The following is a 15,516-nucleotide window of genomic DNA, read 5'->3' on the forward strand; positions in this document are numbered from 1 at the left end:
CAATAAAATAGAGTATAAACTAAGAGGTGACAGTTTTCTTTCTAGTGTCCAGACATATTAAGATTTGAATTAAGATTTTTACCACTTATAACATTAAAGATAATTCTAGCCACCTTTCTATTGCTTCAAGTTATAGAGAACTCTTATCAGAGCACTGGATTTCTAGATGTAAATGTTGAACCCTACAAGTGCTGTAGGAATTTAGTGGTAACAGATATGGAAACATTTTTCATGTTAATTTGGGGCTTGTTTTTGCAATAATTTAGAAGTTTATTTTGTTTGAATATTCACATCAAACCCTATATCACAGCATTACACTTATGCATAGAAAAATGCAAAGATACAAATGATTGAGTTAATCCATTTTCTTTCATCAGATAGACTGTTAGATCAGGGCTCAGTAAGTTTTTTATTAAGGGGCCAAACAGTAAATATTTTAGACTTAGAGGCCACATAATTCTGTAGTCATGGAAAGCAACCACAGATAAAGTATAAATGAATGGGTATGATTTTGATTCAATAAAACTTTATTTATACAACAGGTGGCCAGCCTATAGGCCGTAGCTGCTCACCCATATGTTAAAGAACCTCAGTCTTAGTGGAATATATGAAATGTACCAGATAAATTCAGGTAAATTTGCTGAAATTCTCCTCTCTCACTTGAAAAAAATTGCTGTGTCTTACTATAAAAACATCATATTCCTATAATTAAAAATAATGATTTAAAAATGACAATTCTAGCATGCAAATGAAAACAGACATTTGGCTCTGTAATAAGTTGAACTAGTTAAAAGAATCCTTGTATTTATTTTTTACACAGCACAAATGCAGGTGACATAGGAAGTCCAAAATACCCCCACAAAACTTATGAACTTAACAACTGAGAATCTAATTTCTTATAATCTTCTGCATCATTTCATAGCTATACATTCTAGAGAATCCATTCCATAGCAGCAGAAGAGAACCTTAACTTAAAGCACCAAGTTTCCAGGCATTACTACAAATGTCTTTTTTCATTCTCTAATACATGCAGTCAAACTGCCTATGAAGCAAATACCAATTCACCTTACGCTTGAGTAGAGAAGGGAAAGCAGCTGGGACATCAACCTTATTCTTAAGTCTAAAAGTGACTCTATCTCTTTATCTTATATTCCCCTCCATGAAAATTTTAACTTTTAATGTAGTTATATGTAACGTGAATATAAATTAAATTTTAAACATAAGCTCTTTTAGATTCATCAAACAGTTTAGGATGTTCGTATTTGTTTTATAAATTCTGAGGAAAACAAAAAAAAAAATGACCTTTAATCTGAAATATTCTGGCAATCTTTATTAGAAGTTAAATTTAGAATTTTATAGCAAAGTAACATGATCTGTTTGACCAAATTATAGATTAAAAAAATCCTTAATTTATATAAATTAAGACACAAAGCTTATTCCCAATACATTTTAGAGAACTGTATTTTCATTTTTGGAAGCAGGGTTCAACGGGCAGTTTTAGATCTTGCTAACATTAGCCCTATACAGCCAGAGCTTACTGGATCCACTAAATGGACAACGAAAACCGGTTGGGCAGCTGATGAGTGCTTCAACAGGATTCCGATACACAGACACAGATTTCATTGTTATATTCAATGGAACTGAAGTCTTCCTTAAAACTGTGCTCCTGATAGGCTGAAGATAGTGTAACAGACTGCTAGTTCTTCGAGCCAAAATGCATGGATCTGCAGTACAAAGGCTTCATTCTCTGCCTGTGGTCAGTAACTTGAGGGCCTTCTGTAGGTTCTGCACGGCGGTGCTGACATCTTCATATTGCAAAGCACTGCCGGCATATTTGCAGTATTTCTGAGCTCTGGCAAAGTCCTCTGGTGTGAGACGGATATCCCCTAGAAGAAACAGAGTAACTAAGATATTTATAAGAATATAAAAAGTGCTCCCTTCAGGTTAGGGAAATGCTTACATTCAAGATTATAGAAAATATTTAAGGTTATGTAAACACATGAAGGATTTTTTTCTTTCAATCCCAGCTGTATTTAAATAAATTTTCTCATGCTATCAATTTTTAAAATACCAATATAAAACATACCTATGTCAATACATAACTTATACGAGCAAGATTTTTCTCCAGAAGTAATAAACTAGAGCCCTTTATATTTTGGCAAATTAATTACAAAAATTATATTCTGAGTAAAATAAGGACAGGAGCTTTAGTGTTTATGCTAGAATCACTCTGCCTCTCTTTTCATGGAACAATACACACAGACTAAACCATTCAGCACTCATCTGAACTAGAAATATAACCCTCAATAAAAAATAACAAACTTTATGTAAAAATGTCACTTAAGTTACTTAACTTTTTTAAGCATAAAAAGATTTGCATTTTTGTGCTATCCATATAAAAAAAACTCTAAGATTTAACAGATTTGATATCATTAAACTATATAATTAAACATGTATACAACCCTTACGAATTATTTCTTCAAAATTTATTCTCAGTAAGTTTTCCAGTTACACACACAATTAATATGTGTAGAGTCCAACTAAATAATTTGGGTAAACAAACCACACTAACAACATTTCATTCAATCTGAAATTTGAATATATATTTCTACAAGATTAAACAAAAATTGACTTTGTATCTTGTCTTTGAAATAAATGCCATTTTTTAAAGGAATTTTATGAGGAATCTAGGAGAACTGATCAGAAAAATAGGAGCATAGACTATAACCAACACATCTCAATTCTGTTTACAGGCTTATACTTATAAATAGAATGACTTTGTTCAGTTGCTTTTAATTTTTTCATAGATATACAGCATAAAACAAAAACTTTAACATTTCCTAGGTATGGATGTTAAAGTAGGTAGCAATTCCAGGTAAATAGTAAATTCAGATCCAAATTATTATTTCCTCAATTTTCAAAACAAGGAGTACTGAAATAATGTATCCTAAAGTTTCTAGCCCAGTGCCAGGCACCTATGAATGATCAGTAACTATAATGAATGAATATAAAAAAGTTGTCTGTACTTTAAATTATTTCCCACATTTTAAAATAAAGTTCATATAAAATTGAATATTAATTAAATTTCAGAGTTTGACATAATATACGTATAACTCGCCTAGTGTGTTACATATAGTAAGTCTTCAAATATTTGCTGAGTTACTATTATTAAAGATTACATTAAGAGTTGGCTCTTCCTGTTGTGAATTAGAGATTACACATTCCAATTTTGACAGAACTTATTTTAATTTCCTTGAATTTTGGTCTTGCTTAAAAAGCACACAATACAAATCAATAAACTAGTAAAATTATAATTATATACTAAAAAAAATCAAACAGAGTTTCTTTTCAATTTTACTTTTAGTGTTTTAGTGACTTGGCAATTGTTCCTCATTAAACCTCAAAAACAATTATCCTGCAGTTAGTTCTGTTGACAATTTAGTCAGGCACGGTTTGGCTTGTATTTTTTTTCTTGAAAATACCTACCAGATTCTTTAATCGTTTTCCAAAATATATTAAGGAGTTCAAGTCACCGAGATACACACACTATATCTAGGTAAGTGAGACATCTTTAAAAATTAAGTTTACCTTACACTTACACTGCTCATTTTGTGTTTTAATACTCCATCCTCCTATCTCAGGGCAATCTAAATATATAAGGCATCCATCCAGAATTTACCGGCTTGCTGGAAGAAAGCCCTAATGCTCAGGACTAATCTTATTTTTACAGCATTAGCTTTAGCATTGTTTTGCTGAAGTATCACTTATTTGTTAATCAGATAAAATGCGCATAATGGCAAGAACTCAGTTACTATTTTGGTTTTATAAGCTAAACTTATCCACCAATGGTAAAATTATTTTAAAACAAATATTGAATTTTTTTGTGAAATAAAGATTTCAATATTTATAAATATCAATGAAAATATTGTAATAAAAATATAATTAGATATGTAATACACATAATACACATGTATGACAAATTATGTAACTCAAAAAAATAACTAGATAATAACTTATGATTTAGATACAAAAGGTATGTTATACACTTACATAGAAAATTTATTTTCAACAATTAGAAATATAAAGAACTTATGCCATGTCAAAGAGTTACTTTTGTTATTTTCTAACAGTTTAGGTTTTCCTTCATTAAAAAAATATAATGTGTAAGTCATTAAAATAAAACAAATTAAAATTTTAAATTAAAAATAAAATCTGTGTCTGAATTATGATTCTTTTAAATTACAATTTAAAAACTAGAGGAAACGAAAAAGACAGAGGAAGGGAAAACACACTGCAGGAAGAAAACAGTAATTCAATTTCAGTTTATCTAATTTTATATTCAAAAGAGCAAATAATGCTTAATGCACCAAAATAAAAGGTTTTTTTCTATCACTAAAATTTACTAGAACTCATAATCAGAACCAGAGAGCGGGAGGATATTGTGGACCTAAAAGGTGTTTAAAGGATTAGAGAGGTTGTCTAATATAATATCTTTTCTGAAATCTGTGCTTGTATGTTCTAGAAGGCTTCAGACAAGATAAGTGTTTTATCACAGAGCTGCTTCTCCTTTCACAGGGCAGGATAAGAACAGGAACAGAAGACAGCCAGAGCTATCAGTCAAGGTCTCTCTGAGAGCACAAAGAGTCTCGTCAGCACTGGATCAAAGATAACATTACACGTATATGGTGTAAAGAAAAATTCCTGCATGCTCAGTTGGCACAAGCATCCACTTCCAAGGCTGACTTTTCAAGTTTCCAAGAAAGAACACTTAACATAAATATTTCCAAAGTGGGTCTTTGGAGATTTTTTCCTATTTAACTAGGGAGTTCTAGAATGCATGTTAAGGACCTTGGATAACGTGATCCTAGTATATTCTATCATCCTCTCACTTAATGGCATATGCAGGCAGGATCTTCTTTTTTTTTTTTTTAATTTTTATTGGGCCATATTGGGGAACTGTGTGTTTTTCCATGACCCATCAGATCTAAGTCAAGTCGCTGTTTTCACTCCAGTTTTGGAGGGCACAGCTCACTGGCCCATGTGGGAAGTGAACCGGCGGTTCAACTGAACTGGTGATTGTGAAACGGCGTTGGTGTTATGAGCACTGCGCTCTAACCAACTGAGCCAACAGGCCGCCCATGCAGGCAGGATCTTAAGGGAACCATCTGAGCTGCAGAAAATCTCAGAGATGAATGTAAAGCACAGTGCTGAACCCTCATATCCAGTCACGGCCCAGACACGTCACTTAATAATGGCAACAGCAGTAGCAATGATTAGAGATAGAATTTTATTAAGTCAGGTACTATGCTAACTGCTTTTTAGATATTCCATTTAATTCTCAAAAACTTTATGAGGGAAGCTGTTACTAGAATACTATATCAAGTACACAGGTGAAACAGTAAAGACTGTGCTTCAAAATCTAGCTTTCCAATTCCATTCTCATCTCCAGAATCAGCCAGAAATTCATTACACAAATATTTAAAATATATTAATACTAACACATACATGCAATGTGTGTATTAAAAAGCAGTAAGTACCAAGTGTTAAGGAGAAAAATGTTAACAAGAAGGGGCTACCGGAAGCACTACAGGTGGTAGTGATGGTGGTTATGAAACAACTATTATTTTTGTGGATTCTCTAGCCTTTTCCTATGCATTTACACACATAAATACACACAGGAGCTTATAGTTTTCTTTTAAATGTTTTTTTTTTTTTTTTTTTCAAATGGGTCATACTATATATAATATTCTGCAACTTGCTTGTTTACTTAATTTGTCTAGATCTTTTTACATGAGAGTTATCACATTGTTTTTTAACATGTGAACAGTATTCCTTAGTGCAGACGGATAATTGACTTAACAACTTTCCGTTAGTAAGCACTTAAGACTGTTTTCTACTATTACTACAAATGATGCTGATATAAACATCCACATACTGTGTTTCCCTGAAAATAAGACCGGGTCTTATATTAATTTTTGCTACAAAAGGCGCATTAGGGCTTATGTTCAGGGGCTGTCATCCTGAAAAATCATGCTAGGGCTTGTTTTCCAGTTAGGTCTTACTTTCGGGGAAACACGGTAACTACATTTTATGCCCATGTCTAAGTATTTCTTAAGATAGATTCCTAAAAGTAGACTAGCTGGGTCAAAAAAAATTTATGATTTGCATTTCTGATACTGACATAATGCTACTGAGAAAAGCTTTACAGATTTACAGTCCCACCAACAGCATGCTAGAGTCATTCCCTGTTTTTATTAACATTGCAGCTTATAAATCTTTTAAAACATTTGTGCATGTATTGACATAAAACCAAATGCTTTTTAACTCTCCAATTTTCCTGATTATCAGTAAGGATGGGCTTCTTTTCATATGTTCATTGCACATTTATATTACCTGTTTACATTCTCTGCCCATTTTTCCCCACTGAGTTGAATTTTACTTATTCATTTGAGGGAGCACTTTACGTATGCTCTGGACATTAATGCACTATTAATTATCAATTTCATCCTGGTCTATTAGTTACAGTTTAACAACGTAAAGGGGGGAGAGGGAATCTTTTGCTGCACGGAATTTATTATTTTTCACTAGTCAAACCTGTTAAGACAAACCAAATGAGATACAATAATTGAGATAGTTATCATACACACACACACACACACACACACACACACACACACACTTTTCCCTGATATCACTTTTAACACCACTTCTGAATACATATTCTTTCCACACTGATCCAAATGCCACCATTATCATTAATTTAATTCTCATACTATGACACCTATTCTGTTTCACTGAGTTGCCTTGCTTTTCAGATATCTTTGCATCAGAATTTAGGCACAGGCTTTACAGGTGGGTGGGACTATGGGAGGGAATCTGAAAACCAAGTTTAATAGAGGAATACAATATTCGTCGGGGAGGCTATCTGTCGACTAGCGTAAATATTTTCACCATGTTCTTGGGTAATTTGCCAGTTTATTATACAGTCCTACCTATTCTTTAGCACTATGTGGCCCCGTGAAGCACACACATGGTCTTAAATGAGACCTTTCAAGGCCCAAAGGTCACTTGGGCTTCATAACTTACCCACTTTTGATAAAACCAGGAAAAGTGGAACAAACCTAATGTAACTCATACACTTAAATACAAGTAAAACAACATACTACATTTAAATGGACTATGATATTCCAGCACAGTCCTTGATGCTTGGAGACACCATTACCTTATCAGCAGAGAGTGCACTGTGCTGTGCTTCAGACAAGCACATACTTCCAATCTCTCCCCTAACTTTATTAAATTCTGAACCAACTATAGCTAAATCTTTTTGCTGTCAGACTAGTAAGTCAACTGAGTACAGAATTAAAGGAACTAAGTACAGAATTTAAACAATTCATGTTATGCTCATAATGATACCAGGACTCACAAGACAGAGGTGACACCCTCCCCCATCCCCTTCCAATAAAACCTCTCCTCATTCCGTGGCTGAGAGGCAGGTCGCCAATTCCCATTCACACAGGGAGAACTGAAAACTCTTGTGGGAAACAGACCTGCAGACAGTACCAAGGGAAACCCAATAACACAACTGAACATAATAAAGCATGGCTTCATTCTAAATAAAAAGGACTAAATCTCATCAGACATGAAGAGAACTCTGAATGAGAAAGACCAAAATAAACACAACAACGGGACTGGGGTAAAAACAAAACAAAACAAAAACCACAAGTCAGAAAAGTAGGTAAGCTTAAAATCAACAAACCAATCACCTAGCCTGTGAACCAACCAACCACAATAATTATCCTCAGAAATTTTTATTTTCAATTATAGTCAGTTCCTCTTTTCTTAGATAATCTACTAACTCACTGCAGATGAGAAATATCATAATCAAAACACATGGCAATCTTGAACTAAACTGATCTAAGCTTCCAAGGATAGCTTTGGTAACATGTTTGTGCCACTATACACATAGCAATGTAAGAAAAAATGAACTAAAAAAAAATGAATGTGTTTGGATTTGGGGATTTTTAATAGATAATATGAAACAATCTCGGCTCATTAGAGAATCTAGTGAACATAGGCATTCAAAGAAATGTTTCAAATTACCTAGACAATCCTAAAGTAAAATTATAAAACAACGCCCCAAAGCAAGAGATACACTGTATCTTATAAAACAGTCAGCTGACTTACCTTGGGAAACTGTACTGAAAAGTGCAGGATCAATGGCCGGAATAGTCTGTGGAGTAGGTTGGATAGTATTACTTGTTACACCTGCAAATTAGAAATCCACAAATGGTTGTAAGTGTTACACTTCTTAAATATATAGTAGGAAAGGGCTTAAAGGGACATGGAGGAATTTCATGAGATCATTTACTTTCTTGAAACCTTAATGAATCGTAATCTGACATACTTATTTGATGTTGGAGTCTGGTACAGAAAATATGCAGGAAAACACATTTCGAGTGTTTACATACATGTTATTGGCCATACATTTCCAAACACTTATTTTGTTTGTCATGTCTACTTCAACTTGCTTCTCAAAGCAATGTCTATAAATAGTAGAGTCTCTTAATGTCTTAGCCTATCAAATAATTTGAGGGACAAGGTAGGATATAATTATGATTTAGTTTAACTTACGGGAGGAAGTCCCATTTCATCACTCAGGAAAGAACAAATTATACATTCCAAATTTTCTAGTTTACATGTTTTCAAGATGATGTTTTTATATATTCAATAAGCAATTAGTTTTGATGTCTGTGAGAACTTGTCATGACTCATATTCAGTAGACAATTAGCATCTTGACTAATACTAATATACTATATTTGAAGATCATTAATCATCTAAAAATTAACACAAACTGCTAAAACTTTCCAAAGAGACTCAAATGATTCAATAGGCAAGAAAGCAAATGAAGAAGAAAAGTTATTAATCTATCAATGCACTCAAAAAAAAAAAAAGGCAGGATTCACTTGCCTCAAACTAATAGGTTAAATTAGAAGAGGCAATTTGCGACAAGGGTAAAGTGGGAAAGACATTGGAGTGAAAGAGGAACAGAAGGAAGAAAACAAATTGGGAAGTTTCTAGGAAAACAAAAACAGTCAATAGAGTTCTACTATTATGGTTTCACAAAGGTTGACTGAAGTTCTAAAATATAGACTGCAGGCACAAAGTTCTGACTTTGAAGGACCTTCTCATTCCCACCTGAAAAGAAAAAATGGCTAAATACACTAGTCTATCTCATTTAATTTTGTTTTAGAGCAAATTAGTTTCACTTTACAGCTGTTGGAATTATTAAGCCATGAAAATGTTACTTTCTAACTAAAAATTGAACTAATAAAAAATTTTAAAGTACAAAGGGATACAAATGAAAAGTCAAGTACAAATTTTAAACAGTACAAAAAATGTAGGTGAAAAGCCTATTTATTATTCCTACTCCAGGCCACTTTAGTGCTCTCATTAGTTTCTAGGGCACCTTTCCATGCACATACAAGCATGTGTGTGTCCAGTCCAAAGTGTCTGTGTATAAAAATAAATGTTCTTTGCTAACTAAAAAAAATTGTGTTCTTGCCTAAACTGAAATCCTCCAAATTCTTTTCTCTCTGGAGAGGCATACTGTGGTTCGTGTGTGTTTGTTTTTCAAATGGCAATATGTCTGCATACTGTACTATTCTGTACATTTCTCATTTAATATGTCTGTCTGTCTGTCTGTCTGTCTCTCTCTGTTTCTCTCTCACACACACACACACATATATCTGCCTTGTTTTTTTCCTAATGGCTACACTGTGTTCCATTTCATATACAAATCACAATTTATAAAGCCATTCATTAATGATGGTCATTTAGGTTGTTTCCAATCTTTTGCTACTACAGATAATTCTGCCCTGAATATTCCTATCTACTGTGTGTGTGTATGTCTGTGTGTGTGTCTGTGTATGTATGTATGTGTGTGTGTGTGTGTGTGTGTGTATATGCATATATATATGGTGCCAAAAAATGTATACACATATTAAGAAAGGAAAGCTGTATTAAAATTGTAATACTCAGTATATACTGATAAAAGATGAATACAAGTCACGTTTGACTTCTGCAATTACAAGAGGTGCTCCAAGTGGTTACCATTAGCATCCAGATACTTCTGATTACGGTGAACTACTGCTTGAGCAACGTTGACCAAAGTGCCCACTTGTATGCTTTTTTTTGGCACCCCCAGTACATACAGATACAAAAGATGAATACAAGACATATGTATACATTTTTGTGGCACCCCTGGTATATATATGGTGAGCTGCATTTATAATTAAAAGGCTTGCATTAATTAAAAATAATTCTATTATTTAACCTATTTAGATATTTTACTGAGATTTTCTTCCTCTATATTTACCTCCTGTAAAATGTGTACGTTTCAAGAGAAGGAAAACACAGTATACTGATTGCTTATATCAAATCCTACAGTGGTTCAAGCACAAGAGGCAAAAACACTTGGCCTGTTTAAACAATCACTATCCTTGCTCTCTTTGCACCCGCTTTGCTTTTTTGTGGAAGAACTAAAAACTGTATTAGTACACACTATTCTTTTCAGCTATCTTAAGGATTTCCCTTTGATAAAAGTGCATCCTGGACTTTTATATGAGAGAAAATAAATCATTCTAAAAGTGAGCAAGAGGGGAAACATCTGCTATATTTATAAACTAAAAATCTTTTTTTCATTTTCTATTAGGCAACTATAAGCTGATTTTTTAAAGCCTGTTTTAAATATAATAGAAAAAAAATTCTGCCTGCTAAGACAATATTCCAATATCTCAAACCAATCTTAGGGGAAAATATGTATCAGAGAAGTATGTTTTGATATGGTAGAATTTTAGCTCCTTGAAGGAAGGGACATAAAAGGAAGGTGCCAAAAACATGAAATCAGAAAGACTTGGGTTCAAATTCTAGTTTTGTCACTTACTAGGTATGTTTGTATTTAGTTTTCTGGAGATAAGTGCTTAATTTCTTTACTGTCTATAAATTAAGGGCAGCGATATCTAACACAGTTTCTGTAAGAATAAATTTATAAAATAGGATAATTATTTAAATGCTAAGTCTGTAAGAATGTATAAAATAACAAGATAGGATCTTATCCTAAAAAAGTTCACCAGTTTTCAGTTTTATGTCCTCACTCTGAGGAACAAGAAGAGAGAAAAAAAAATCATGCCAGAAGTTAACTGGATCTAAATGAACTGCTCATGCCAGAAAATTTCCTAATAGAAGACTAACTCCTAATATCTATCTTTGTGTCACAGATATTCTAAGCAGGAAATACTGTCTGTTAGTTTGAACATATGAAACTACCAATATTTTTTCACTTTTGTTGTATAAAAATAGCGATTCAACATAATATAGCCTCCCACTAGATGTATACTTTCCCTCTCATATATACACATAGTATGTCTACATATAAAATAAAAGTATATATGCCTATGCCAATTCTCTGCCCTAAGATATACTATCTAAAGCAATACCCCTTAGGTCATCTTTTTCTAAGGCCATATCCTATCCCCAAATGGGACATTTCCCTTGATTCACAAACTGATTTTAAGTGTTCATTAACTTCCTATTAAATACCCCATCTTTCTTTGGCATAGAAATAGGAAGGAAGAGGGAAAAAAAAAGGAAAGGAAGCTAATTTGCTGAACACTGATTTTCTGTTAGGCACAGCACTAGTCAATTTTCATTCTTTTCCCCTTTAATCACTAAAATAACCATGAGAAGTGTGATTAATTTCATTTTAGAAAGAGGAAAAAACTAGGTTGAAAGAAGTTGAATAAACAGTTGAGTTTGTGGTTTAGCAAGGGGTAGAAACTAATAACCAATACTATTTGACTCCAAAATGCATTTTATTTTCACTTCACTCCTCCATATGGATGTTTCTGTCTGAGGCTCTTGATTTGTGTTTAAATTTACTAGCATAATTCATTCAAACAGTGTTCATCTAAGGTAAATACACATAAGTAGCGGGTTTTGCTTATATTATTATTCTACACTGGAAATACTGAATATTTCTAAAAGATAATGAAATATTTAAAACAGTGTTCTATAAAATTTTACTTACAAAATTAATTCAGATTGGTTTGCCTATTAATGTCAACACATAGACCATAAAGCAATGAAAAGTCAGGGTAAAATATGCGGAATGATGACACAAAAGAGACCAGTGTTAAAATTATTACTTTCATTAATATTCTTAAAGACAAAAATATTAGCAATATTTGTAGATTATAATTGGAAGTTTTAAAATAGGAAGAAAGAGACTAATCATAATTGCTGCTAAGATTGTCAAAATAGAAAACTTTTGAATATTATTCAATGTACGTAAAACAACCTAAATGGTTTGGGTAAACTGAGGTGAACTAAAAGTCAATGACGTAATGGCACACTGTATAACAGAAATGGTAGCAATCAGGACTCAAAGAATGACTCTCAATTTTATCAATTAGTTTGAAATGTTTGTATAGTTTATTAACATAGGTTAAACTTATGCTGAAATAAAAGTAAAATTTTAAGAATACTTTTTGTAAAACAATTAAAATAAGTTAAAGATTTAAATTATGGTTTCAAATATTCTTCTACTTGTACTATGTCAACAAGACAAGTATATAGAAGAGTATCTCTTTGCAACTTTAAAAAATACCTTTATCTACTGACATGGACTTACTGGAGACTAGTTTTGTCAGATCTTTCTTCTATGAAAACATAGATATACAGTCCTGAATTATTCCAGGATAGTAGATATGACTTCTGTTTTTAGTCTCATGTTTGTAATCTTAAAAAAGAAAATAACCTGAACCCCCTCTTTTCACTAGTCTGTGATTCCAGTGCTACTGAGATTCCATGGCTCAAAGTCTTCTCCCCTTCATCAATAACACCTATGCTGAGGCTACAGGGTCCTAAGGAAATGAGACAGGAAAAATTGAATTTTGCTATCACAGTGGGATGCTGACTGACACATCCTATAATGCCCTCCCCCACCTCAATGCTAGTCTTAAACAACACTGAATGGGAAAGAATGGGAGGGAAAGAAAAAGAACACAGCAACACACATGAAAAGCATAGAAGCTATTCTTATTAATAAAATATAAGTAATCAATATATTGATTACTAGTAATCAATATATGTAAATGTTCTGTCATTTCTCATAAAACTAAAATACAACTTATATTAAATCTTTGACGAAAGGATTTAATGTTTTTTTGTGGGTTCAAATGAAATTTAAAGCTCTTATGCTTTATGACCATCATTATGAGGCTCAGATATGATAAGTGCAGTTATTATTCATGCTCATACTTGTTGAGCTTTAATTTCCTACCTGTGCTGTGAGGCACTTCTGCGGGTGTATTAGCTGGAGCATGAGCACCGGGAGGGATCTGTATTCCAGTGTAGCTGCTTGACGGCATGTTGCTGGGGTCGTAAGTTGAAGATGGCGGCTGAGGTGGCTGGGTGGGAAGAGAGGTTGCTCCAACATCTTCGTTTTCTTCAACATCTATTGAATATATGTATGCAATCTTAAACTAGGCATTTTGAAATAATAATGCCAAATATTCTAATTTTGTTATACAATCATGACAAACAGACCTTCAAATGCAATTCCATTTAATGCAGGTGATAAGCAGGCTGTATCTCATAAAATATTTTTCCTAAAGATAAACTTCCTTTAAACACATTCTGTAAACTTATGAAAAATTGAGGACATTTTTGGCATAATACATATTTATGCTACCCAATAGGAACTCTGTTTTCTGACAGATGCCTTTTACTAAACAACCATTGCTTATTAGCTATTAAATAATTACCTGGGTGTCTGTTGTCCAAATTATTCAGTTAATCAACAAAACAAAGAAATGAAATTTCACATTCAACAATCTAAGCAGAAAGGAGTAATAAGAGACTTTGCTAATATAAGTTGCGAAATACACTTTTAAAATATATAATATGTATCATTAGCTGAATTTGAAAACGCTTTGAGAAAATTAAATTTGTAGTCTTTAAAAATCACAAGTAGCCACTTTTGGGAATCTTAAAATAAAATAAATGCAAGCCAGAGCTACATATTTCTGAAATAAATTTGTTTCGTGTTCAATTTTTAAGTAACTTTTTTTGTCTGATTATATAAACAAAACTATCTATCTACTACTCTGATACATACATTGTACTAAGTAACCTTGCAGATGTATTTATATCTTATATACGCGAATGTAATTTTTTCCTATATTAGAGAACTCTAATATTTATACATTCTGACAAGAAAAAAATGAGCAAACAAACTACTATTTAAAGGCACTGGAGAGTGACCAAAAGCTGGCAGAAACTAGAGTAAAGGTGAACCTTGGGAAAGGAAATCTCATCAGGTAAGATTTGCTTTCATGTGGCTTTTCACCTGAGGGCACTCAACAGTTTGTGCAAAAGAAAGTGTTGCAGAAAAGTGAGGCTTAAAATGTGTGTATGAATCCCAACTAAATGCCTGTATGGCCCTGAACTATTCATGCACACTCAGGGAAGATTCTAGGGCTCCTGGAGAAAGCAAAGCCTTAAAGATGAAAGAAAGAAGGGTAGTGGTTGAGTTCAGCAAGTTAACTGACTATTAGAACAAGAATCAAAACTTTGCAGAGGAAGAGAACAGAATGTAGAGGAGGCACAAGATTGTTTATCAACAATAAAAAATAATAGAAATATTGGGAGGGTGGCAGGCAAAGAAAATGTGACCAGAGTCAGATAAAAAAACAGAGTCTATACAAATAGACACCAAAAATGACCCAGGTAGTGAAAAATTAACAGAAAATAACTTAAAACCAGGTACTATAAATATGTTTCAGGGCTACAGAGAAAAACGTTGTCATAATGAATGAAAAAGGAAACACTAGAGAAAAGAAATCTGTAAGAGAGAACAGAAACAGATGGAACTAACAGAAAACAAATGGCAAAAATACTAGGCTTAAACCTAGCTATAGCAATAATTATATTAAATGTAAATGGACTAAACACTAGTTTGAAGATAGATGTTGACAAAAAAACCCCCACCTATATGTATTAAGACTCAGATATATTTAAAAAGATGAAAACAGATACACTATATAAATACCAAACATACAAAAGCTGAAGTGTTCATTTCAATAACAGACATAACAGAATTCACAGTCAAGGAATATTAACAGAGATACAATGGGATATTTCATAATGATAAAAGGTTAGGTAATTAACAACAACAAAAACAATTATAAAGGTGTATGTGCCTAATAAAATAAAATTTCAAATAAAACAAAAACAGAACTAGTAAATACTTTATTAAATAGTATATATTTTACAAGACTTTATATACACAGATACATACACACACACATACATAAAGTAGCTCTGCAGAAATTCAGATGAAGGAAAGATCATCAAATAGGCAGGATCAGATAGGTAAAGCAAGATGAGCATTTTAGGAAGGAGAAATGATTTTAACTAAAGAAAGAGACAAAGGTCCTCTCTGGCTCTTAACTTCT

At 32.8% G+C, this 15,516-nt stretch overlaps 1 protein-coding gene across 3 annotated transcripts in view; it reads right to left on the minus strand.

Moving 5' to 3' along the window:
* Positions 1-246: 246 nt before the first annotated feature.
* VTA1 (vesicle trafficking 1) overlaps positions 247-15,516 on the minus strand; it is a 56,748-nt gene continuing 41,478 nt past the window's right edge. For 2 of the 3 annotated variants that reach the window (XM_019756639.3, XM_019756640.3), the window contains exons 7-9: positions 13,341-13,514; positions 8,185-8,265; positions 775-1,886 (exon numbers count right to left, since the gene is read on the minus strand). In XM_019756639.3, coding sequence (XP_019612198.1) covers positions 1,741-1,886; positions 8,185-8,265; positions 13,341-13,514 — 401 coding nt within the window. In that variant the 3' untranslated portion in view covers positions 775-1,740. Of the gene's footprint in view, positions 1,887-8,184; positions 8,266-13,340; positions 13,515-15,516 lie in introns of all 3 variants that reach the window. The other variant, XM_019756638.3, reaches the window with a different exon arrangement.

This window comes from Rhinolophus sinicus, chromosome 2 (assembly GCF_057876585.1).
Source record: "Rhinolophus sinicus isolate RSI-liver-muscle chromosome 2, RSI-T2T, whole genome shotgun sequence".
Lineage (NCBI taxonomy): Eukaryota > Metazoa > Chordata > Mammalia > Chiroptera > Rhinolophidae > Rhinolophus > Rhinolophus sinicus.